At 42.3% G+C, this 27047-nt stretch overlaps 1 protein-coding gene across 1 annotated transcript in view; it reads right to left on the bottom strand.

The window, feature by feature from the left end:
- Window positions 1-26307, bottom strand: part of LOC126094546 (galactoside alpha-(1,2)-fucosyltransferase 2-like) — an 88528-nt gene extending 62221 nt beyond the window's left edge. The window contains exons 1-2 of the mRNA XM_049908979.1: window positions 26239-26307; window positions 9202-9958 (exon numbers count right to left, since the gene is read on the bottom strand). Coding sequence (XP_049764936.1) covers window positions 9202-9624 — 423 coding nt within the window. The 5' untranslated portion in view covers window positions 9625-9958; window positions 26239-26307. The remainder of the gene's footprint in view (window positions 1-9201; window positions 9959-26238) is intronic.
- Window positions 26308-27047: the final 740 nt, after the last annotated feature.

Below are 27047 nucleotides of genomic sequence, written 5' to 3' on the forward strand. Positions count from 1 at the left end.
AAGAGCGAAGATAAATAAATAAAAATAGGGGTACGCCAATTCGTTGCCTTAACAAAAATTCAAATTTTTATTTGTAAATAAGGGATGGTTATTCATTACACACACAAAAATTCAACTTTTTAATAAAAACTGTTTAATATAAATGGGTGACAATTTAAGCAAATTAGCAGATACTTATAACAGCTTCTCCAAAACAAAAATATGAAGTATTGAGTAAAGAACTTAGAAAAAACGAATATTTAGAATTTAATGCAATAGCAAAAGATTTAAACATAAGATGATATTCTTACAGACGTAAATGTACTGCTATATCACAACATATTCATTTTGATTTGCTGAAACTCACATGTATCCAAAAGATTGGCAAATAGAAGCACTAAATGTAAAACAACTTTGGGCTGTTGCAAAGATTTTAAAGACCGAGAAATATTGTAACTATCACAGTTAAAAGCTGGTAGATGTAAGAAAAAACTATGGATTAGCACTAGAAAAACCATTTCCAAAGGATGTGGAGAAGAATAAAGCTGCCAAATTAAAACAGAAAGCAAAACAATATAAAATTCGAGGTTTGTTCTTGTATTAATGATCGTAAGAGTACTCGAAAAACAGCTCAATAAAATACAATTTGGAAGAAGGGAAAAGGCCTAAAAATTACAGGAATTCAATTTCGATTATGCAATATATTTGTAAATGAAATTGTCTACATTTTAATAATAAAAATAAAAATCTAATAACACTTTTATTCTATATAATGGTGTTGATTGTAGATCTACTCAACAAGAAGCTTATATATAATAATAAATGTGATCATAATAACCCATAATCTTTTGGAAATCAGTTTGCAAAAATTTGTGAATATAAAGATAGTAAACATGGTATATTAAAATGTTGATAAACGTGATAAAAATATTGTAGTTAATCTATTGAATGAAGGAGGTGTCTCCAGGACACTATCCTAAATACATAAAAAATACCTTATTTATGAATGATCCAATACTCTATTCATTAATTCTGAAATCACAAAAAGAGGCAAAACAATACAAAAAATGAATTATATATAAAGTTTTACCTTCAGTTTGAAAACAAGGAGAATATAACATTAAAAAAGAATTAAAAGACATGTATAAAAGCCAAATAACTCCGTTAGAAAAATTTAAACAGGATTCGAGAAGAAATGGTCTAGTTAATAGAGCTATGGATAGTTTACGTGCAAGAAACAAAGAAATAAATAGTTTATTACCTCATACTGTTCCTCAAAAAATAATGAATATTAATTTTATTGTTTTAAAATGATTTGATCATGATTATGAATATACTTATTATTTTTTAACATGATTCTCCTTTATTACTTATTAACAGTACCTTTTTCTCTTTTTCATATTTATTCGATATATCTTGTATTTCTGATTCATTTAATGTATAGTCATATTTGCCAATATCATCTTCAGACTAGTGATGTAGTCATCTAATTGGTGATAAATATCCAAAATCTTCTTCATGATGATGATTTGGAATTTATCTTTCAGCTTCACTGTATTTTTCAATAACTTTTAATACATCCTTCGATTCCTTGTTTTACTTGTTCAGTAGCATCTATAACAGGTTGATGTTATTTTTTATATTTTTCATATTCTGTTCTTGGTTGTTTATCCAAAGTTTGAATTGTTCTTTAAATTCTTCAGCTATCTTTCCATTTTGTTTAGCCTTTTTAACAATTTGTGGGTCTTATTTTGCAAATATTAGAGATGAAAACACAGTAATTAATTATTTTTAAATGTTTAATATTCTCATTTAACATATATTTTATGTTTAAACTTCTTGTTTAACATTTATGAATGCTGTATTCTTTTTCTGAATTTACCTTCATTTAATTTTCTAGTCATATCTATCATAAAAAACCAAACTGAACATTCAAACAATTACAACACATTTCTGTAAAATCATGAAATACTAAATCACCACAAACTAACTCGTGATAAATGTGACCTAACTTTGTGTCATCTTCTCTGAAAATATTTAAAAAATTAGATTACCTCTGGCTTTTGGTATTTTTGAATATATTTGTGCCAAATAAGTCTATTCCTTTATTTCTTCAACTAGTAAAATATTCTCTAACTATATCTTGATTTGCAAGAATGAAGTCATGAAATAATACTACTGAATTATCTAGACATTGAGCTAATGTAATAATTTCATCATTATTTTCAATAAAAGTAGCAATTTTTTGTTATGTTTATCTTTAATTTTTATGCCTTTTTATAATTTCTGAGTATTCTGGTAGATCTAAACCTTTTGAATAATCATAGAAATGATTAATTTTATTCCAATTCAACCATTCTGATGCTAGAATATAATTATCATTAATGTTGTTTTTCCATATCCACTTGGTCCTATGGTTGTATATTGAACAGTAGATGGTAAAAGTGTACCATGTTTATTTTTTGATTTCTTTCCTAGAATTTATTTTTGGTTCCCAATCTGCCACTCATTTAGATACATTTTTATTGGTATAAATGGTTTGTCTATTTCAGTTGAGTGATAAATCATCTGTTCTTAAAAGAAGATGAACTCTTACAGTAAGAGAAAATAATAAAGATGTTACAATTGTTTGTTCGATATATCCCAATTTTTGGTATTCCATTCTTATATTTCGCCGTTAGTTTTTGAACATATAGCATATTACTCAACTTTCCCTATAGCTTACACCTATATTCCTGGCCCCAAGTTAAAACAGGTGTTCAGTATGGTCTCCCGATTCAGCAAAATGCTGCATCCGTAACGTGGCATGGTCCACATCTCCTCGCAACATATGCTGTGTAATCAGAGCGATATGTCGTCGTATGCTATCTTTCAGATCAGGAAGAGACCAGATAGAAGCCTGATAGACGTGATCCTTCAGATATCCACACTACCACAAGTCACGTGGATTTAAGCTGTACATCTGGAAGTAAACGTATATTGAAATTACCTAGAGATATTTCCGTCGCTACCGAAGGTTTCTCCAAGCAAGTCTTTCATGTGGCAAGTGACAAGTGGTTTCGCCCCATCTTGCATGGTGGTAAATTGGGTATCTGTGGTAAGTTCCTACAGGACCAAACTGCTGGGGTCACCGGTCCCTAGGCTTATGCACTACTTAATCTAACTTTAACTAACTTACGGTAAGGACAACACACACGACCATGTCCGAGGGAGGACTCGAACCTCCGACAGGGGGATCCACGCGAACCGTGGCAAGGTCATATTGCATGAAAATAGTGGTTTGGAGACAACTGCGTTCTTTAAACCTGAAATAACGTGTTGAACAAGGTTTTTATACCATGTAGATGTCACTGTACACCTAACAGGCCCACGAGGTGCCATCTCCTCGTAGAAAAACGTTCCAAAAATGAAGGAGCTTCTGAAACCACACCACACTGTCACATAAGCTCAGTGCAGTGGATGTTCCTGGACAACATGTGAGGGAGTAGAACCCTATATGCGACAGTTCTGTGCATTCACAGCATTGTGCAGAGTAAAATGTGCCTCGTCCGACCAAAAAATATTCCCTGGCCACAAATCATTCACTTCTATGCGCTCCAAAAGACGAAGGGCAAAGTTACGGCATTTAGGCCTGTCTTGGAGCTGCATTTGGTGCACACTGTTAATCTTGTAGCGATACTAGTTGTAATACACCAACTATGTTACATAGTAATGTATAAATCTATACTACTTTATTTTTCTTGTTACTTGCATTTGGTAATAATTGCAATGACTTAAAAGTTTCACCTAAACTGAAAGAGAAGAATTTTACGTTACCTATAAAGCGACTTTGTACTCCAGTTAACATAAGAGGGAGCACCTGAAATGACTCTGGGCAGGCACACACCTGGATGTTACGTATAGAACACAGTGAGTTGCTAGGAGCAGGAAGGCACTAGAGCAATGCAGCCGGAAGTAATATGGGTGTGGCACTTGCGCGGGAATGCGGAGAACGTCTCGATGTTTCTAGAACGATCTTCGCGTGGGTAGACCTTTCCGTCAGCTTAAAAGCGCACCAAACAGCTACGAATATGTCAGAGGGTAATCCCCGTCCTGGTCTGCTACGCAGTATATCGAGATATCGCGAAAGACGTTAAGTAGTCCCAAGAGTTCTTAACCCTCCAGGTTAAGAACTAGGGGCCTATTTATTTTAATAGTAATCTAAAGAAGGCAATAGAGGGAAATACCTAATGGGCCAGATTCCTCTGTTTCCGTTCACATGTTTTCATTCATTTTCAAAACTAAATACTTCTACTGTGCCTCGCGAGCGCGAAAGTATATGTTTCAGTTGAGGGGGTGCCAGCTAAGGTGTGGGTGCGCCCGAAACAATAAGTCGCTGGTGAGCCGTCATAGAGGCAGTACACGTAAATGAAATTGTTCATTTATCATGTAATGTGGTAATTTCTGAGTACTATCGCTTTTCGGAAACTGCTCCGAGTGTCTGAAAGAGCATATGAGCAGCGCAGGCTATTCCGCAAAGATCACACACAGTGAAGTGTAGGAGTAGTAAGTGACTCTGAATATGTGTACACGCATCATTTCCAACCGTGACGATTATTAGAACGATGGCAGGAGCGCGTTCCCAAGTCATTATCCCGTCTGAATATGACGTGTAAGTGATTCTAGGGCATGGCTTTGCGCTTGCGAAATTTCTGATAGTAGTGTGTTCCCATGGTAGTTTATTATGCGCATACGAGAAGACTATATTCTAGAATATAACTGAAAGATCTGCGCAGTAGTGCAGAATTAATGAATGCAAATGAAACTTCCGTTACATATTATTTTTCCGTGTTCCTTCTATTTTAAAATACCAAGTGCTTGGGGTACGAACCAATTGTGTTTGATTTCATTTCGTTATTAGTATCAATCAATTGTTGGTTCCTAATGTGGGGCAATCTCATTAGTCATCTACTCGTCATTTTGTGACAGCATAGATAAGGAATCACAAATGGTTCAAATGGGTCTGAGCACTATGGGACTTAACTTCTAAGGTCATCAGTCCCCTAGAACTTAGAACTACTTAAACCGAACTAACCTAAGGACATCACACACATCCATGCCCGAGGCAGGATTCGAACCTGCTACTGTAGCGGTCACGCGGTTCCAGACTGTAGTGCCTTTAACCGCTTGGCCACACCGGCCGGCAGGGAATCACAGTTCACTACATTTTTGTGGCGCTGGCGGTATCTTACAAACGTAAGATGGCTTTTGGCATGCCTCCCACCGTGGTTCATGAAAAAAGTGGCACGTATGCAGTAGAGTAACTGCTCATTGGCATCCAACCGATACGATTCAAACGTATTTAGGGTTTGATAATAAAATAGCATTCTTCCCGTTGACTAAATAGTTAGGAGGGATTGATTAACACCTTTTACAATTCGCCACTGTGCCTCTTAAGTGCCACAGTATAAAATGCGTCGCAAATTATTTTGAATAGTTGACCAAGGGGAAACATTTCCTGTGACACAGCTCGAGCACTGGCTACAAAATTTGAGGCGTGTGCTGCACGGTCGGCTATAGTTACAGCAACTCCATCAACAGCTGCCATTAGAATGGCCGCCTCCCTCTCCTACTGCATCATTCAAATCACCCGTTTCTTCAACTTCCTTGGTTAAAATCGTTAGCCCATTTACTAAATGGTGCCTCTCCACAGCCGTTCCTGTCAGCGATGTTCCCGCAATGCAGCGCTGCTACTGCTAGCGTTGTGATAAAACAACTTTACCAGCAGTGTCAACAGCCAATGTGCTTCGTACAGAAAACTTCACCTTCTTAACCCTTTAGACTAGAGGTGGGCCAAACGGTTATACTGGAGTAACCGTTATCACAGTTCCAGTTATTCTTTGATAACCGTTATCGTTAACCGTTATTAATAACTGCCAAGTTATTTTTCGCTAGCGAATACCGATAACTCCGACAGTTAAATAACGACATAGTTGGAATGATTCCGGAATCCATCTGTTTAGTTATCAGTATAACTGCGAGTAGTGTGAAATAGCAGGAATGTCGTATGAATCGTGTCATAACCTTAGCTTATTAACTCCGGGTACATTTTAGTTGATGTTAGAACGATTATTAGTGTTTCATATTATATGTTTGTAGGTTATCGGTCGCTATTAGAAATATTATCTTCGCAGCTGCGACAGAAAGTACGCGGAACTTCGCCAAAGCACTGTTTAAGTAAAATGTTGACAACGTGCATTTTTAAGTATGAAGTAATATGTAAACTGAGTACTGTAGGTTAAATTCGAAGCTTAATTTCTTGTGCTCCTCACATAATAGAATAAAGTGTACAGCCTTATAATACAACAAAAAATATACGTAATGTAACAGATTCGTTTACTCCTGTGCTGTAAAGGCTAGTCCTATTGGGGAAAGTGTGAGTACGCTAATCCAAGTTTTATGTCAGATTTGCAAACTGCTCGATTTCTCCAGCGACAGCATGTTTATAACATATGAAGACATGCAGATCGAAAAGGTTGACAGTGTTACATTTCTGGGACTACAACTCGATAATAAATTCAGTTGGGAAGGGCATACCACATTTTTTCATCCTGTTATTTCATAAGGGAGCATATTCTGTGGGAACTTATCAAACGTAGCAAAAGTTTTTCACATGTAAAAGCGTGTAATAAAAATCGTTTGTGGTATCAATTCAAGAACATCATGTAGGAACCTGTTCAAGGAACTTTGTATTCTAAACACTGCTTCCTAATATATTTATTCCTTTATGAAATTTGTTACAAGTATTTCCAACCAATAGCTTAATACATAATATCAGTACTAGAAATGGGAACAGCAATCTACATAAAGACCTAAAATTACTTACCTTGGTCCAAAAGGGGTCCAATATTCAGGAACATGCATTTTCAATAAACTGCCAGCAAGTCAGCAACCATTAAAAACTTGGTTTCAGATAAGGCACGGTTTACAGTGTGTTTGAAAGACTATTTGATACAGAAGTGTCTGATTCCACTCATCATCAATATGCCGGAAATGGCTATTTTAAGTGTGTCTATGATGTCACTACATACACATGGCAACAAACACGAAGATACATATAAATAATACAATAACATTTCCCACCAAAAATACAATCAAACCAATGGGACAACTGCGGGAAGTTGGGGGTTTTAGGGTGAGGACAAGCTAGTAAAAAAAACACACCATGATCCCAAAACACAAAATGAAGAACAAAAAGAAAAAAAAAATTACAGCATTCTGCTACACCAACAAAAATCTGCAGGAACCGGACACTTCCCTTGAACAATATAGGTCAACTATAGGTGACCATACCAAAACACCAATACCCACAACTAAAAGTACGAAAATTGGAATCAGACATTTCCCTTGACCTATATAGGTCAACCTCAGATGACGATACTAAAACATCAACACACACAACTATGAAAATGGGAATCGGTCATTTCCGGTGACCTATATAGGTCCACCACAGCTACTGATGCCAAAAAACCAACACCTACAACTGCGAAAAATAAAACCACAATCCCAAAAGTCTACAAATCAATCATCCCTACATAAATTAAATCACATTCAATACATCATAAATACACAAAACATCACAGCTAGAAAAAAAAAATTAATTACCACCAGCAAATTCCGGCACTGCAACCTAGATCGACAGCCCCCCCCCCCCACCACACACACACACAAACCAACTCATAAACACCGTGCCGTAATGACATTCACACACCACAACACCTTTACGTCGAAGCAGACGGGTGGAATCAGACGCTTCCATCGACCCCTCCTTCTACTCTGTAGATGAATATCGTAACAGAGACTGATAGACCAGCTTAGGTAAAAATTCTGCTATATTTCAGTTTTGACAGCACTTGGTTGCAACAGTTAAGATCGGGTATTCTGTGTACGATAAATTTATTAAAAGTACGTAACTGTGTTTTATTCTGTCAGTGTACCAATTCTGTAAATATTAGCAGTTACTGTGATATATCCACATATTTTGACAATCTCCTGACAAATGATGAGGATAATAATTATTATATTCCACTGTATTATGTTATACTTTCTGACATGTTATTTGTCATTCGCGATGGCCAGTGGCTATTTCCGTAGCAGTACGAAAATATTTGTTCGCTCCAGTTACTATCCTCTCTGGAAATATCACCTGGAACTACGACCTTTAACTGGAGTCACCGAGTCAGGAACGTCTAGACACACAGTTATTCTGTTACCAGCTTCCAGGTTATCTGTGGTGGTAGCCCGATAACTACCAGAGAACTAGAACTACGAGCCAATAACGATAACTGCCAGAGGAGAATACCGGTCTCTGACAGTTATTTCCATAGTCGCTCGAATTCCTAAGTAACTTTCCTTCTACTACCCGTCCAAGCTAAATTAACACGTAAGGCGGTGGCTTAAGTGAACGACCGTACTTGTTAATGCCAGTACTGCAGCTCCTATCAGCCACGGCTCGGACATTAACTTTATTTAATTGTTTATGCTAAAAGTAACGAAGGCCCACGAAATAGTACACAGTTCTTATCAACAGATGGCGCGCAGTCTCACAGTTATTCCCATGGTCTATAGAATGCCTTCCAAATGCGCAGTACGATCTTCGATCAACAGATGGCGCGAGGCACTGTTGACACTAAACAGTTATTGAAATAACTGCCAGAATCAGAGGAACGGTTATCGCAGTAACCGTTACTTCTCAGTAACCGGTTATTTCTATCAGTTACGTTATTTTTTGCCACCTCTACTTTAGACCAATAGTCACTTCACTTGAGGATTTGGAGGGCGTTTTAGATCCTCGGAGGGGCAGAAATCCAAGCAATGCTGGCATAACAAAGAATGAGGCAGATCAAGCATTTGCAGGTGTGAAGGATGATGGAAGGATGCAGTCCCCATGTCCTGTAGGACAGGAGTTTCAGGGGGCGAAATCTGTTGTGGGCTTTGTGTTGGATTGTAAGGAGGTAGGGAGTGCAGGTGAAGGGGCGGTCAGTGTCTATTGCTGAGGCTGATATCTTAAAGTGTACTTTTCCTCCTTAAAATACGTGATCAAGTGTTGGTCTGCTGCAGTGGTTGGAGCCAGACCTGGGACGCCAGAATTTTCGGGTAAGAGTGAACGACGATACCTCTGGACCGTGGGACGCACTCCATTTACTCTCCATCTGTCTGAAAAACAAACGCAAATCGTCCTACCTCGTGGAGGCGATCGCGCAGCTGCGGCGGGACGAAGGCGGTGAGGTTGTGGAGGCGCGCAGCCGTCCAGAGGGAGAGGAACTCCATGATGAGGTTCCCCAGGCGGCCGCCAGAGCGCACGGTCACGGCGCCACGTGGTAAGCACTTCACGCTCACCTCGGACAGCGCGATTCCTGGGAAAGGATGGTTGTTACTGGAGAAGCGATACGTGAAAGGCGCGCTCGCCGCCGCCACGTCGTCTTCCCAGAAGACCGACCGTGTGTACCACGTGTGGTGCACGCAGAACCAGACCAGCAACGCTGCCGACGTCACTAGTGCCCATCGCAGTCCTACAGCGCGTGGGCATTGCCTGGCCACGCACAAGTCTGCCCATCGGAGTCCTACAGCACGTGGGCGTAGCCTGCCCATGCACAAGCCACACATCACTGTCAACCACCAAGAGTCGCTGATGTCACTGCCACGGTGCTAGGCGGCCAGGAACATCAATACGAGTTACACAACGGTCTTCACATCCGCACTAGTGAACGATAGCGATCGTAGCAAAGATGTGTGCCGATTTACCGATCACAATGACAGTATCCCCATATCATTCCACTAGTTCACTCCCTTCTAGTACACTTCCTACCTACGATGCTCAAGAGTCATACGCTTTACATCCAGTAACATATTTCCACATGTAAAGAAACCTTTTCCGCAAAGTCACTGCTGTATGTCTGCGACTCCTTGCCACTAGGATCGTACGCATCCACTGGTCCTCCTGGAAATGAAATAAAGGAAAATGTAAATTTCTCTAAGTTTTCAGGATTTCCTGGTTATTATTGGATGTAAAATCTTCTGAGCTGTTAGGCCGTGTCCACGCATGTGAACAGCCAACTAGAGGCCGCAGAAGATATGTTTCTCGTTTATTGGCAGTATGATGAAAGCTGTCAATATAATGTTAGAGTACTGGGAGACAGTCATTCCAGGCAAATAATGCCATGTATGGAACTGTAGCGTTGTGCAGTATAACGTGGGGTGTGTGATCCAACGCATGAAACGAGTGAAAAATAAGTTTCTCATATCCAACTGGCAGCTCACAGCAGGCTCGTATAAAGAACTATAGATCTGCATTTTATAACACCAATGGCATATCAAAATTTTGTCCAATAGGAAGACAAATTGAAACCCTTGGTGTGGAGCTATATACATGAAATAATAACATCTAAGCAACGTAAAAAAAAGCATGTACTGGACAGCCAGGCAGAGCTGTGGCAATTCTGCTACGTGAACATGAGAGAAGATGGAAACTAAGGAAGAAAGATTCAACATTTGCTGAGTATCTTTTAGCAGAAAAAAATCATTCATACGATGTACAATGTGAAATTTTACATTCCGTTAAAAGAAAAAAAGCAGAAAGATGACCCTACTGGAAATCAACAAACAGATGAAAATGGAAATGGCTCTGAGCACTATGGGACTTAACTTCTGAGGTCATCAGTCCCCTAGAACTTAGAACTACTTAAACCTAACTAACCTAAGGACATCACACACATCCATGCCCGAGGCAGGATTCAAACCTGCGACCGTAGCGGTCCCGCGGTTCCAGACTATAGCGTCTAGAACCGCACGGCCACCCCGACCGGCCAACAAACAGATGACAGAATGCCAGCCTAGTATTAAACGATGACTCGGTGTCCATTTTCCCCTTTGCTAAGTTAAGTTTTCGTTAAAATACTAGATTCAGACTTTAGATTCATTTTATATCTCATCTGTTGTTAAATACACCTCCACATAAAAGCTTTGTTCAAACACCCTTTTTTCAAAATGGTTCAAATGGCGCTGAGCACTATGGGACCCAACTTCTAAGGTCATTAGTCCCCTAGAACTTAGAACTAGTTAAACCTAACTAACCTATGGACATCACACCCATCCATGCCCGAGGCAGGATTCGAACCTGCGACCGTAGCGGTCTCGCGGTTCCAGACTGCAGCGCCTAGAACCGCACGGCCACTTCGGCCGGCCCCTTTTTTCATCAACGTAATTATTTCTGTGGGACAAAAATGTAATGTTATACTTCGTCAACGCTCCCATTTCTGTATCTTCTGTACAAATAATATCTGTGTAAGTCGCATATCACGTTTATCCGTGTTTACGACATTCAGTTGTCTATCACCTGAAGGTGGCCTGAGGAGTCTGATGTCGGTTCGTAGCCAAATAAATGTAATTTTGCGGAATATCAGGAATTTAATATAACGTATTGTGATAGGGCTCTCACTGACTGTAGCCTTCACCTGTCCTCTTTTATTAATATTATCAAAATCTACACGACCTTACTAATAGGAGAAGAATTTGGCAGTCTACGTCTTCAAAGGAAAGGAGATCAGCTGGTCAGTGAATGTCTAGTCTGGGATCATTTATCAATCTTTAATGCCAATAGCCGCAGATGCTTTGATCACAGTAACGCTCTATTACGTCCAAATGATTAGCAGATCTCCAGTCGCTACAGACACATCTATAAGAGACGCGATGCGAGTTGAAAGAACATTCGTCACGTTTGTTCAAAATGTATATGTCCCCCTGCAACGCCAGAGTGAAATGTCTGGCTACTACAGCCAGCCCACATCGTCATTTTGTCGGAGCTACGACGAGTCGATAAGCGGCCAAAAGTCCTAAGGAAACTCCAGCAACCGTGGCTGAGTGTCGACTACAAGACGAGAAATGTAAGAGCAACATGATCAGGTTTGATAGCCCAGGCGATGTGACATTTAACACATTTTCTGCCACTTTCTCTGCTATTTGCTGGGAAATTACTTTTTCAGGTGTAACGAGTGATTCTCCGTGACTGTTCGTGTAAATATAAAGTCTACATTTATGCGATCGTCTGTTAATTGTGAGCTTCCGGGTGTGAAGCCGAGTTGTTTCCGTGTTCTGCATGGTATTGCGACCAACCCAGCCATCTTCTTAAAATGCCACGAGGTAAGCTACACCAAGAAGAACGGGTATTCATTGGTCACACATATTATACTAGAACTGACATGTGATTACATTTTCACGCAATTTGGGTGCATAGATCCTGAGAAATCAGTACCCAGAACAACCACCTCTGGCCGTAATAACGGCCTTGATACGCCTGGGCATTAAGTCAAACAGATCTTGGATGGCGTGTACAGGTACAGCTGCCCATGCAGCTTCAACACGATACTGGCGTATTGTGACGAGCCAGTTGCTCGGCCACCATTGACCAGACGTTTTCAATTGGCGAGAGATCTGGAGAATGTGCTGGTCAGGGCAGCAGTCGAACATTTTCTGTATCCAGAAAGGCCCGTACAAGACCTTCAACATACGGTCGTGCATTATCCTGCTGAAATGTAGGGTTTCGCAGGGATTGAATGAAGGGTAGAGCCACGGGTCGTAATACATCTGAAATGTAACGTCCACTGTCCAAAGTGCCGTCAATGCGAACATGAGGTGACCGAGACGTGTAACCCATACCATCACACCGGGTGATACGCCAGTATGGCAATGACGAATACACGCTTCCAATGTGCGTTCACCGCGATGTCGCCAAACACGGATGCGACCATCATGATGCTGTAAACAGAACCTGAATTCATCCGAAAAAATGACATTTTGCCATTCGTGCACCCAGGTTCGTCGTTGAGTACACCATCGCAGGTGCTACTGCCTGTGATGCAGCGTCAAGGGTAACCGCAGTCACGGTCTCCGAGCTGATAGTCGATGCTGCTGCAAACGTCGTCGAACTGTTCGTGCAGATGGTTGTTGTCTTGCAAACGTCCCCATCTGTTGACTCAGTGATCGAGACATGGCTGCACGACCCGTTACAGCCATGCGGATAAGATGCCTGTCATCTCGACTGCTAGTGATACGAGGCCGTCGGGATCCAGCACGGCATTCCGTATTACCCTCCTGAACCCACCGATTCCATATTCTGCTAACAGTCATTGGATCTCGACCAACGCGAGCAGCAATGTGGCGATACGATAAACCGCAATCGCGATAGGCTACAATCCGACCTTTATCAAAGTCGGAAATATGATGGTACGCATTTCTCCTCCTTACACAAGGCATCACAACAACGTTTCACCCGGCAACGCCGGTCAACTGCTGTTTGTGTATGTGTATGTCAGCACGTTGTAGGTGTCGCCACCGGCGCCAACCTTATGTGAATGCTTTGAAAAGGTAATCATTTGCATATCACAGCACCTTCTTCTTGTCGGTTAAATTTCGCGTCTGTAGCACGTCATCTTCGTGGTGTAGCAATTTTAATGGCCAGTAGTGTATTATGTGTACTCGCTATCTTGAGACCAACTAGACTGTGAGCTGTTGTTGGTGTCACTCCGTTATTTAGAGCCAACAAGTCCACTGTTCCCTTTGAAGCTCCTTTGTTTTACAGAGCCTCCACTGATACTCCGTGAAACGCAAACTCCGTCAGCATTTTACAACTCTGATGGATCTGATAGTTGGCGAGATTTTAATAAATTGAGTGCCGGACCCCCAGCGTTAGTTTAATTGAAACATCCATCCCTGTTTATTAGATTTTCTTACATCTTTCTTTCCGATAGTCTCCTTAATTATGCTGTACCACAAACTCGGCTATAAACTGCGGCGTGAGAAAAGCAATAGCTCACTGTCGGTCGGAGTCCAGACAGCTAGTGCACTTAACAGCAAAACTCGAAGTGCCCGAAAAAGACGCCTGGTTCGGTCGTCGAAATATTGTACAGAAAGTGGAAACAAGAACTCGACTGGCAACAAGAACTCGTCTCTACACCCGGAAGCCCTCTATTAACCAGTCACGCCGAAAAATTTGGAAATTTGTGGTAAGATCTTATGGGACCAAACTGTTGAGGTCGTCGGTCCCTAAGCTTACACGCTACTTAATCTAACGTAAACTAACTAACGCTAAGGACAAGACACATACCCATGCCCGAGGGAGGACTCGAACCTCTGATGGGACTAGCCGCGCGAACCGTGGCAGGACGCCCCAAGACCTGGCGGCTACCACGCGCGGCTCAAGCCGAGACAATCTAAAATATGATCACCTATACTCCGTAAGCCATCTGACGGTGTTGTGGAGGAAGGTAATTCTGGCACCTCTATCTTCCCGCCCCCTTCCCCGAATGGCACCTGGGAAGAACGACTGTTGGTAAGGCTCCATACAAGTATTAGTTTCTCTGATTTTCTCGTGGCAGGCGTTACGTGACACGTATATGCGATAAATTAATATTTTGACGGACTCATATTTGAAAGTGAGCTCTCGGAATTTCAACAGTAAGCCTCTCCTTGGTGCTCAACGCCTCTCTTGTAGCGTTTGCTACTGGATTTTGTCGGGCCTCTCCATAATGCTCTCGCGCTTATTAACAGTCGCATGACGAAAAGCGCTGTGCTTCGCTGGATGAGCTTACCTGAGGTTATGTAACACCGAAAATGCAGGATGCATGGCACCTGCTACCGGTATATAATTTTTTTTAATTGTATGTAAATATTTATAATTTAAATACTTTCTTTTAATAAGTAAAGACATTGCTTCACTGTATGTGTAGATTGTGGTAGAAGTCTGTTGACGTTTCATTATACGAGGTGCATTCAAGTTCTAAGGCCTCCGATTTTTTTTCTCCGGACTGGAAAGAGATAGAAACATGCGCATTGTTTTAAAATGAGGCCGCGTTCATTGTCAATACGTCCCAGAGATGGCAGCACCGTACGGCAGATGGAATTTTACCGCCTGCGGTGAGAATTAGAACTGTTTTAAATACTTAAAATGGCGAAGTTTTCCTTACTTGAACAGTGTGCAATCATTCGTTTTCTGAATTTGCGTGGTGTGAAACCAATTGAAATTCATCGACAGTTGAAGGAGACATGTGGTGATGGACTTATGGATGTGTCGAAAGTGCGATCGTGGGTGCGACAGTTTAATGAAGGCAGAACATCGTGTGACAAGAAACCGAAACAACCTCGGGCTCGCACAAGCCGGTCTGACGACATGACCGAGAAAGTGGAGAGAATTGTTTTGGGGGATCGCCGAATGACTGCTCAACAGATCGCCTCCAGAGTTGGCATTTCTGTGGGTTCTGTGCACACAATCCTGCATGACGACCTGAAAATGCGAAAAGTGTCATCCAGGTGGGTGCCACGAATGCTGACGGACGACCACACGGCTGCCCGTGTGGCACGTTGCCAAGCAATGATGATGCGCAACGAGAGCACGAATGGGACTTTCTTTTCGTCGGTTGTGACAATGGATGAGACGTGGATGCCTTTTTTCAATCCAGAAACAAAGCGCCAGTCAGCTCAATGGAAGCACACAGATTCACCGCCACCAAAAAAATTTCGGGTAACTGCCAGTGCTGAAAAAATGATGGTGTCCATGTTCTGGGACAGCGAGGGCGTAATCCTTACCCATTGCATTCCAAAGGGCACTACGGTAACAGGTGCATCCTACGAAAATGTTTTGAAGAACAAATTCCTTCCTGCACTGCAACAAAAACGTCCGGGAAGGGCTGCGTGTGTGCTGTTTCACCAATGCAACGCACCCGCACATCGAGCTAACGTTACGCAACAATTCCTTCGTGATAACAACTTTGAAGTGATTCCTCATGCTTCCTACTCACCTGACCTGGCTCCTAGTGACTTTTGGCTTTTTCCAACAATGAAAGACACTCTCCGTGGCCGCACATTCACCAGCCGTGCTGCTATTGCCTCAGCGATTTTCCAGTGGTCAAAACAGACTCCTAAAGAAGCCTTCGCCGCTGCCATGGAATCATGGCGTCAGCGTTGTGAAAAATGTGTACGTCTGCAGGGCGATTACGTCGAGAAGTAACGCCAGTTTCATCGATTTCGGGTGAGTAGTTAATTAGAAAAAAAATCGGAGGCCTTAGAACTTGAATGCACCTCGTATATACCTGTGTTTTACTGTGAAACTTATAAGCTCTGGGAAAAAGCCAAAGGAATTGTTATTTGCATCGACTAGCAATGATAATAGAACTTGTGCGTTGTACAATCTTTGGGTAGGGGATTGTTGCGCAGAGCGCGCGGAGAGAGCGGGAGAGGGGTTCCAGCGCTTGTAGTGTGCAGAAGTGTGGTGTTAAAGCTCTCGCGGTAGATAGTACCATTTTCGGCGGTATCATGTACGCGCGCCGGCCAGTAGCAGGAGGAGGTACAGTTACCGCACTGATGAGAGTACTGCCTGAGTCTACCGCGCTGATGAGAATACTCTGGAATCGGTCAAACGATTGTTTTGTAAGCCACTTTCTTTGGGGATGTATTACATTATCTTAGATACTTGCAATGAATGTCATCCTTTTTCTACTTTTCGTGCTGTTTAAGTTATCATTTCACTTTACGAGGGGCAGCTATCAAATTTTAATAACCACCTCCAAAAAACAGAATTACTTGTTTTCTTTTAGATGCATGCCTGGTGTCCTGGAACACAATCAAATAGCCGCACCACTCTGTCAGTGGGCTGCACCTTCTTGATTTGCCTCCTCTAACGGTTTGCTAAGATATTGTGCATTCGGAGTTTCAACATATCCCAAGACTGCAATCAAGCAACTGAAAAAATGCGTAAATTTTATTTTTTGAGGTGGTTATAAAAACTCGATGGCTGCTCCTCGTAGGTCGCTCCAGATGGTTAATCCTAGGTTCACTGATGTGCAAAACGTAAGGACGAAAGTACCTTTAGCTTGATTTGTCAGTACCAGGTAACAGCTCGATGACATTTGGACTATATACGGAAAGAACTTCTACTGTATAGTACAGCAGATAACTGAAAGCAATACACATGAGGGGAATAGAAATGACACTTTTATCCAAAGGTAGTAATTAAACTGAAGTCACCGCGATTTGTGGTGGTCCCCTAGACTTACAAAAGGCGAGAAATAGTATTTAACATTTTGCCGTCCGCACGTCTCGTACAAATTTATTCGCTTGGCGCCGGCAGCGCTAATTCGGATTACTTGGCTTGTGGCCGGCAGCTTGTCACCTTTCCGTTGATGACAAGCTTCAAAGACATTGACTTTGCGCGCTTTAATTTTTCCGGAAATCCTCTATTTTGCTGTATCGTTCCACAAACTCGAATTTTCTTTTCAAGTTACTTCTCTGCAAGTTCTACACTGTTATAATAATTATCCATGTAGAGGTGATGGCACATTCCATAAGAAGGTGTCAATAGTTTCATCACTGTTTTTGCTAAAGGTTGTACAGCGCGGGAATATATCTTGAATGAGGAAATGTATCCCATACTCGAATCACACAGCATCCGAATAAGTATGCCATATTTGGTAATTTTCGACGGATTGTAAACTTTAAAATTTAACTGTCCACGCCACGGTATCATTCCTTCATCAGTTGAGATGTTTTGACTTAGATTAGACGATTCTTTAAACTTTTTGGAAAAATAATCAATTACGAATTGCACTTTGAAAAGCCGGTCGGCATTATCCAGTTTATTGTTGTTGTCAGGAAAATTTAAAAATGATAATATTTGTCTGAATCGGTGGCGGGACATTGTTTTGCGAAATATCGGTGTGTCTATCAAGGGATTCGTCGACCAGTAATTATCGATCCTTGATTTTTTTACAATTCCCGCAAGGATAGCAAGTCCAAACCATTTTCTAAGTTCAGGTCCCGTAACGTCGACAAATTTGGAATTTTTTTTATCCAGTTTCCTTCTATTGCAATTTTGACTGTGATACTTGTTGGTTTCGTTGCTAATATATCCAAATAGATCGATCCCAATATATAATACAACAATGTCCACAACGCTCTGTGTATCTTTGCGAAACATGTGTGAACCCAGATATCCTTCAAATTTATTATTGGTCCTCAGTAAATCATAGTCTGTCTTCTTCGTCTGATTCATCCGAATCCGTTGGCAACCGTAGCGTTCGCCGAATTCTTCTTGGACGTTTTTCACTACCTCCGACGATTCTGCTTCACTTTCATTTTTTTGATATCCAGTGTCTTCTTCCCAATCGGCGAAGTCGCCCGGAACGTCTCACAAGACGACGCCTGCGCATTCATCGTAAATAATCGTGTCGTCTCATTCGTCTGCCATGAAAGTGCACAAGTTCTTATAAAAACAAAAAAACTTGTTGACGTGTGTAACTTATTGTTACCTAAACAAAATACCATCAGAATGAAAACGATACTAAAGTGCTGTCACCAGCCACTGAGCGATACTATGCACACGACACCACTGTGGTGTAGCCGGCCACGGAGCGATACTATGCACACGACACCACTGTGGTGTCGCCGGCCACTGAGCGATACTATGCACACGACACCACTGTGGTGTCGCTGGCCACTGAGCGATACTATGCACACGACACCACTGTGGTGTCGCCGGCCACGGAGCGATACTATGCACACGACACCACTGTGGTGTCGCCGGCCACTGAGCGATACTATGCACACGACACCACTGTGGTGTCGCCGGCCACTGAGCGATACTATGCACACGACACCACTGTGGTGTCGCCGGCCACGGAGCGATACTATGCACACGACACCACTGTGGTGTCGCCGGCCACTGAGCGATACTATGCACACGACACCACTGTGGTGTAGCCGGCCACTGAGCGATACTATGCACACGACACCACAGTGGTGTCGCCGGCCACTGAGCGATACTATGCACACGACACCACTGTGGTGTCGCCGGCCACTGAGCGATACTATGCACACGACACCACTGTGGTGTCGCCGGCCACTGAGCGATACTATGCACACGACACCACTGTGGTGTCGCCGGCCACTGAGCGATACTATGCACACGACACCACTGTGGTGTCGCCGGCCACTGAGCGATACTATGCACACGACACCACTGTGGTGTCGCCGGCCACTGAGCGATACTATGCACACGACACCACTGTGCTGTCACCGGCAACTGAGCGATACTATGCACACGACACCACTGTGGTGTCGCCGGCCACTGAGCGATACTATGCACACGACACCACTGTGGTGTCGCCGGCCACGGAGCGATACTATGCACACGACACCACTGTGGTGTCGCCGGCCACTGAGCGATACTATGCACACGACACCACTGTGGTGTCGCCGGCCACTGAGCGATACTATGCACACGACACCACTGTGGTGTCGCCGGCCACTGAGCGATACTATGCACACGACACCACTGTGGTGTCGCCGGCCACTGAGCGATACTATGCACACGACACCACTGTGGTGTCGCTGGCCACTGAGCGATACTATGCACACGACACCACTGTGGTGTCGCCGGCCACTGAGCGATACTATGCACACGACACCACTGTGGTGTCGCCGGCCACTGAGCGATACTATGCACACGACACCACTGTGGTGTCGCCGGACACTGAGCGATACTATGCACACGACACCACTGTGGTGTCGCCGGCCACTGAGCGATACTATGCACACGACACCACTGTGGTGTCGCCGGCCACTGAGCGATACTATGCACACGACACCACTGTGGTGTCGCCGGCCACTGAGCGATACTATGCACACGACACCACTGTGGTGTCGCCGGCCACTGAGCGATACTATGCACACGACACCACTGTGGTGTCGCCGGCCACTGAGCGATACTATGCACACGACACCACTGTGGTGTCGCCGGCCACTGAGCGATACTATGCACACGACACCACCGTGGTGTCGCCGGCCACTGAGCAATACTATGCACACGGCACCACTGTGGTCTCTCCGCCAGCCGTTGACCGCTATTTCGCGCACGACACCACTGTGGTGTCGCCGGACAGCAACGTCTTAATAGGATGTGTGATGACTACGGGCGACAGTGCATGGTCTGCAGCGTGCTGCCATGTTGGCCACAAGGATGGTGAAGAGTTCTTGATGTAGGGCGTTCCATTCCTCCACCAATGCGTTTGACATTATTGCTGGATGGTCACTGATGCATGTGGATGTGCTGCTGTATGTCTCCCCAACCTATATGTGCTCGGTGGGATTTAAATTAGGGAAGTGGGCGGGTTAGCCTATTCGCCGAATGTGCTCTCGTTCCCAGAGCTGGGAGGACAACAATGTTGTAATTACATTGACGGGTGAGATTATCGTGTTCCAAGATTTAGGAGTCAGTTCGCCCATGCAACATTATGCATCCTCACACCATATTGCCAGAACCACTAAAACGATCATATTCACCAATGCTGCACTTACCCTCATATGGCGAGAGGTACATCTAATGTAGCCAGGAACTTTGTCGAACTCTATCGTTGTTCGTGTCTAGAGTCAAGTCCTGTTCCTACACTAATTACTATCGATCCTCTGCAGGTCTTGCTTCATTACGCAGCACTCTCTGGCGTTTCAAACTTCCTACACACAACAGCATCATTCATGAAAAATGTCGCAGAGCTCCTGCGTAATCCACTAGATCATTTATAAACACTATAAACAGCAACGATCCTACAACACTCTGTCGGGGTACTCCAGAAATTATCTTTACATAAGACAGATATCGCCATACCTGAGCAGTTCTTTGTATATGTTCATTATCCCATGTTAGTCCTACCTCATACGGGTCCCACACACTCGAGCATTATCCCAGGATGGTTCGCACGATATTTTTTGTAAGAAATCTCCTATGTAGACAGCATTTCCCCGGCGTTCTACCAACGAACCGAAATCTGTTGTCTGCTTTACTTACAATCAAACCTACACGATGTTTAGGTTAGCCCCCACTGGTTCACTCCCATAGACTGTATGGTTTAATTCAAGCATGGTCTCTCCCGAATGTACTTCTGGCCAAAAAGCAATTCTGATAGCTGAAATCGCAGGGTTTTTAATCCTGGATTTTGCGTTCTTTTGGTGATTTCCATGGAAATTTTCATCCCCTAACACTTATTTCTTTTTGTAATGAATAATTCCAGGTAAGCCGCTAATTTGCTACATTTGGAGCAATGCACTGTATGGAGCAGAGACATGGACCATGAGAAAGAAGGAGAAAAAAATACTTAGACAGCTTTGAAATGTGGTGCTGGAGGAGAATGGAAAAGATCAAGTGGACAGGTCGCATAAAAAATGACGATGTACTGCGAAGAGTAGGAGAGAAGAGAAGTATTCTGTGTACAATTCTTCAGAGAAAGGCCAACTGGATTGGACATGTACTTAGACACGAGGGACTCATACATGATGTCATCGACGGGAAATACAGAGGAAACGCAGGTCGAGGAAGAAGAAGAATTCAACATCTGGACGACATGAAAGATGGGAGGAGGTAGAACAGACTGAAGGGAGAAGCTGAAGACAGGGAACAGTGGAATCAGAAATTCTTCGTACCATGACATGAACCTGCAACAATGCCAAATACTACATAATAATAATAATAATAATAAGCCGCTAATGATATAATTAGTGATCCTTCTTTACTACAAGCTTATTTCGGCTATAGTGCCATTGTCAAGTAAACATGTAGATGTTATATTTGGTGAGTACACTCATATTTATAAAAGTTGCACAGAAAGGTCAGTTCGCATACATACTTGCATCTAGTTGGAACAGATGCCCATATTGCATCAGTGACTAAACTGTCGACTGTCTATTTGATGACAGATGGCTATAATCAAAATTTTGTTCGTATAGAATATTTTTGTGAAACACTTTTGACAGAATGACAGTTTATTCTCTTAGATACTTTGTGCTTACAGTGTAGTCTTTGCCAGTCAGATGTGAGCTGCGTTTCATTGCTGTTATAATGTTGTTATCATTTGTATCTATGGCATCGTGACCTGTATGATTTGAGATGAAATCGCTCGGCGCAAAATTGTATAACAGTCAAACAGGAAGAAATTTTATCTTTAGATTCAAAGAACACACAAGAAATTGCGACAGCAATCAATCAAGCTTTTACCAGCAGCTCAAAAACGAAAACCAAACGAAGATTTATGTTTATAAAGATTGCTCTATAAACATAAAGAATCTACGAGAATAAACTGTCATTCTAGCTGTCAAAAGTATTTCCCAAAAATATTCCATACAAACAAAACTTTGGTTATAGCGACCTATCAACAAATAGACAGTCGACAGTTTACCCACTGATGAAATATGGGCATCTATTCCAAATAGATACAAGTGTGTATGCAAACTGACCTTTCTGTACACCATTTATAAATGTATACTCACCAAATGTAACATCTACAGGTTGACTTGAGAACGGCGCTATAGCCCGAATAATCTTGTGGTAAAAACGAAAGCTAACTAATTAAACCATTAGCAGCTTACCAGGAATTATTCATTACAAAATATTATGTTACGACGTATTCTATGCTGTGGGCCCGAGGTCTCAGGTTCGAATCCTGCTTCGGGCATGGATGTGTGTGATGTCCTTAGGTTAGTTAGGTTTAAGTAGTTCTAAGTTCTAGGGGACTGATGACCTCAGAAGTTAAGTCCCATAGTGCTCAGAGCCATTTGAACCAACCATAAAAATTGTATCCTATGTTTCATCACCTTAGTGGCTGAATTTCTAAAATTTCTTTTATCTCTAACTGGGAAGTCAAATACAAGTTTTCAGAAACGCAGCTTTAAAGCGTTTTAGTACTTCTTTAATAATGATTTATTTTCACCGCTTTTTGTGTCGAATTTCCAAAAATGCTGAATAACGTATCTTTTTGTGACCGAGAAACCATGTACCAAATTTCGTAGTTCTAGCTTCAAAATTTTCTTAACAGAGACATTTTTTTAAAAAATCCTCTTATCCTCTATTTGACGACCTTAGGGTGGAATTTCGAAAAATTCTGTTCTTAAACGATGCAGACAATAATAAGATCAATAGCATCTAAAAAATTCAAGTACCTGTCGTTGGCAGTTTCGGTTGAGTGATGATGGGTCAGTGACTCGGTCAGAACATTTCCTTTTTTATGTAGAAAAGATGACATTAATATCCCACAAATTGTTACATTTAAATATTTCTACGATTTGACTGATTCCAGCTGAAGGTAGTACTGTAGCCACATCTATTATTAAACTGCTAAAACAGATACCGGATCATTGAGTCAGAGCTTCAGGCTGCCTAGGCTAGGCGTCCACTGGATGCACGAAGGTCCAGCAGACGGTCGCATCTTCTCGTGCATCCTTTGCTGACAACGTCGTACGAGCAAACTAGTCCAGTCCGTCTTTTGCTAGCGAGGCTGTCACGTCTTCCTGCATTTTACTATTGATATTCATCCCTTTTTGATATCAAAGATCGCCCTGGGCGTGAGTCATCAGCAACGTCTTCTCGGCCATCTTAGAACAGCTCGAATCACTCAGAAAGTCGCGTACGTAATAAACAGTCTTTGCCATACACTTCTTTTAGTAAAAGATAGGTTACCGTAGGTGGTTTTCCAAGTTTCATATGAAACTGCACGACATATCGTTGCTCTATAATTACACTTATCCTTACTCCAGCAAAAAAAAAAAAAAAAAAAAAAAATAACGGCTCTTACACAAATTCACGCCACGGCCACACTGATTTGTCTACAGACACCAGACTTGCCGCTTTCGACTGACAAGGGAACCTCCCCATCGCACCCCCCTCAGATTTAGTTATAAGTTGGCACAGTGGATAGGTCTTGAAAAACTGAACACAGATCAATCGAGAAAACAGGAAGAAGTTGTGTGGAACTATGAAAAAAATAACCAAAATATACAAACTCAGTAGTCCATGCGTAAGACAGGCCACATCAAGGATAGTGTAAGCTCAGGAGCGCCGTGGTCCCGTGGTGAGTGTGCGCAGCTGCGGAACGAGCGGTCCTTGGTTCAAGTCTTCCCTTGAGTGAGAAGTTTAATTTTTTATTTTCAGTTTATGTGACAAACCCTTATGTTTTCATCACTTTTTTGGGAGTGATTACCACATCCACATGAAAACCTAAATCAGGCAAAGTAGAAGAATCTTTTTACCCATTCGCCAAGTATACAAGTTAGGTGGGTCGACAACATATTCCTGTCATGTGACGCACATGCCGTCACCAGTGTCGTATAGAAAATATCAGACGTGCTTTCCTGTGGAGGGATCGGTTGATCTATGACCTTGCGATCAAATGTTTTCGGTTCCCACTGGAGAGGCACGTCCTTTCGTTTACTAATCGCACGATTTTGCGGTGCGGTCGCAAAACACAGACACTAAACTTATTACAGTGAACAGAGACGTCAATGGACGAACGGATAGATCATAACTTTGCGAAAATAAAGAAGGTAAACTTTTTACCCTAGGGAAGACTGAACCAAGAACCTCTCGTTGCGCAGCTGCTCACGCTAAGCACGGGACCACGGCGCTCCTCAGCTCACACTGTCCTTGATGTTGCCTATCTTGCGCATGGACTACTCAGTTTGTATATTTTTCTTATTTTTTTCATAGTTCCACACAACTTCTTCCTGTTTTCTCGATTGATCTGTGTTCAGTTTTTCAAGGCCTATCCACTGTGCCAACTTATAACTAAATCTGAGGAGGGTGCGATGGGGAGGTTCCCTTGTGAGAAGGCTTCACGGTTCGCAGATATTAGTCGTTCATCTTTGGCACATGCGTACTTATTCTGCGACAGCAAAAGTTCCGGTACTGTACAGCCCCACATCGTATGCATTGTACTCACCAGCGCTTGCAACGAGAAAACTTAAGATCTTTTACTTGTCTTCATTTTTGTCATTACAAAACTCCTCTGTATTTTATGCTGTATAAAAAATGGGACTTAACATAAGAACATCAGATTTCTTCAGAAGTGGTCTAAGAAACTACTTGGCAATGAAGCTTCACTTTTTTCTTCTTTTTTAGAAGAAGAAATACGCCGGGAAAATTTCAGAAGTCACAAGCTTCACTTTGCCTATTCGTGTTCAGGTTTGGCAAGTGACTCTAGATTCAAATGGTTCAAATGGCTCTGAGCACTATGGGACTCAACATCTTAGGTCATAAGTCCCCTAGAACTTAGAACTACTTAAACCTAACTAACCTAAGGACATCACACACACCCATGCCCGAGGCAGGATTGGAACCTGCGACCGTAGCAGTCCCGCGGTTCCGGACTGCAGCGCCAGAACCGCTAGACCACCGCGGCCGGCAAGTGACTCTAGACCGCACCCTCCTCCCTCAGTTGATTTTTCACGTAGGACAGTTTACAGAACACGGAAGAAAACTTGTCAGACAACATTGTTTAAATACAGCGCTTGAAAAAAAAAAAAAAAAGAAAGAAGTGAAGGACCAGAAGACATGGTTCTCATCAATCTAACTTGGTACAAGTAGACGCCATCAGCGGGTATCGTAAACGTGATTTTCCCCAGTTTGCCTCAAATTCTTAAAATAATTTTATGTTCTATTTAAAGAATTACCATAGTTTCAATTATTGCTCACGTTAAGGAGTGGGTATAGTCTGGCGAGTTCTCTTCCTCTGTCCTGAAAAGCACCCTAAGTAAAAGTTAATAACAAAATAATGAAAAGATTCATCAGCGATGTTCGTGTAGTAAAACTTCAGCATCAGGCATGAAGTTTAAATTTATTTCTTACTTGCCACTAACTCTATTCACAACACATTTTGCAGATAGTATCCACATATACCACTGAATCCATATGCAAGACTGTACCATTATGCGACACACAGTTCAGGAGATATGATGTCGTAAAAACTGAAATGCCTTCTCATTAACGTCAAATATTCAACCTATTAATTCATTTGCGAAGTATAAGTAATTAGACGTGTGAAATAGTTCTTTACATGGATTTAGATTCTTTAAGGAATCGAGGGGAAGGGGAGCGGAGGGTTTCCATATTAGGAAAGTACTTTTCTGTTTCATTTCGTGAAATGCAGTATTAGGTTTTCGCACATTTAAAACAAATTGCCAACATTTGCACCCCTTTGAAATCTTAACAAGATATGATTGGATGTTTGTGCAACTTTTTCAGATCCTGCTTCACTTTATATAATTAATAATTACCGGATAAGTAACACACAATCACCAAAAAGTTCCAAATGCAATCATTAACGCGTGATGCGATGCGGGGAAAGCCGAAGCTTGTGAAACGAATGTGCGCACAACGGTATTTGAGCGAAGTCGCCAATGTGCTCAGCTTACCTGAACTGGCGGCCACTCGCTCGGTAGAGAGTACTTCGCACCCAGCAGTTCGACCGAGTTGTAGCCAAGCCACGTCCGTCGTGCCGTCGATTGCCCGCCCGCCGACCGAGCCGTGATAACTGATAATGGACACGTTCGCAAACTGGAAAACCTTGTGGATATCTTTAGATAAATAAATGGTAATTTCGGCTTCCAAGAAAATACGGTGTATCTTTTGACACTAAAAGAACTAGTGTGTAGTTTTTTCCCAAACTGGAGCATAAAAGATGAGGTCGTTTCGCTGTTTCCACACATGACAATGACGCTTGATGCAAGTAGTGGAAAACGCTCATTACAGATGACGTAAGTGAATTAACATATTCTGTTAGCATCTCTTTTCTTCATTTGCAAAGCTGTCGAGTAAATACCTGTTTTCGAAGGCCATTTTCGACTAATGAAGGAATGTTTTACATGGTGAAACTCTAGCAAAAGCGCAGATTTTTGGATACCAAGATTCCCGCAGTTTAAAAATGTACGCTAATATTCCTTAAAAAGTAGGCTACACCACAACACTCTACCTGCAGAAGATAGGATCTGTACTGAAACTAGTCAATAGCCCTCCTTTCAGCGTGTACTTGGCTGATTGACATGGGCGTCAAATTCACAACATGATCCAATAAAGGTGAAATATTACCGAGCGAGGTGGCGCAGTGGTTAGCGCACTGGACTCGCATTCGGGAGGACGACGGTTCAGTCCCGCGTCCGGCCATCCTGATTTAGGTTTTCCGTGATTTCCCTAAATCGCTCCAGGCAAATGCCGGGATGGTTCC

The sequence above is a fragment of the Schistocerca cancellata genome, chromosome 8, assembly GCF_023864275.1.
Source record: "Schistocerca cancellata isolate TAMUIC-IGC-003103 chromosome 8, iqSchCanc2.1, whole genome shotgun sequence".
Classification (NCBI taxonomy): Eukaryota; Metazoa; Arthropoda; class Insecta; order Orthoptera; family Acrididae; genus Schistocerca; species Schistocerca cancellata.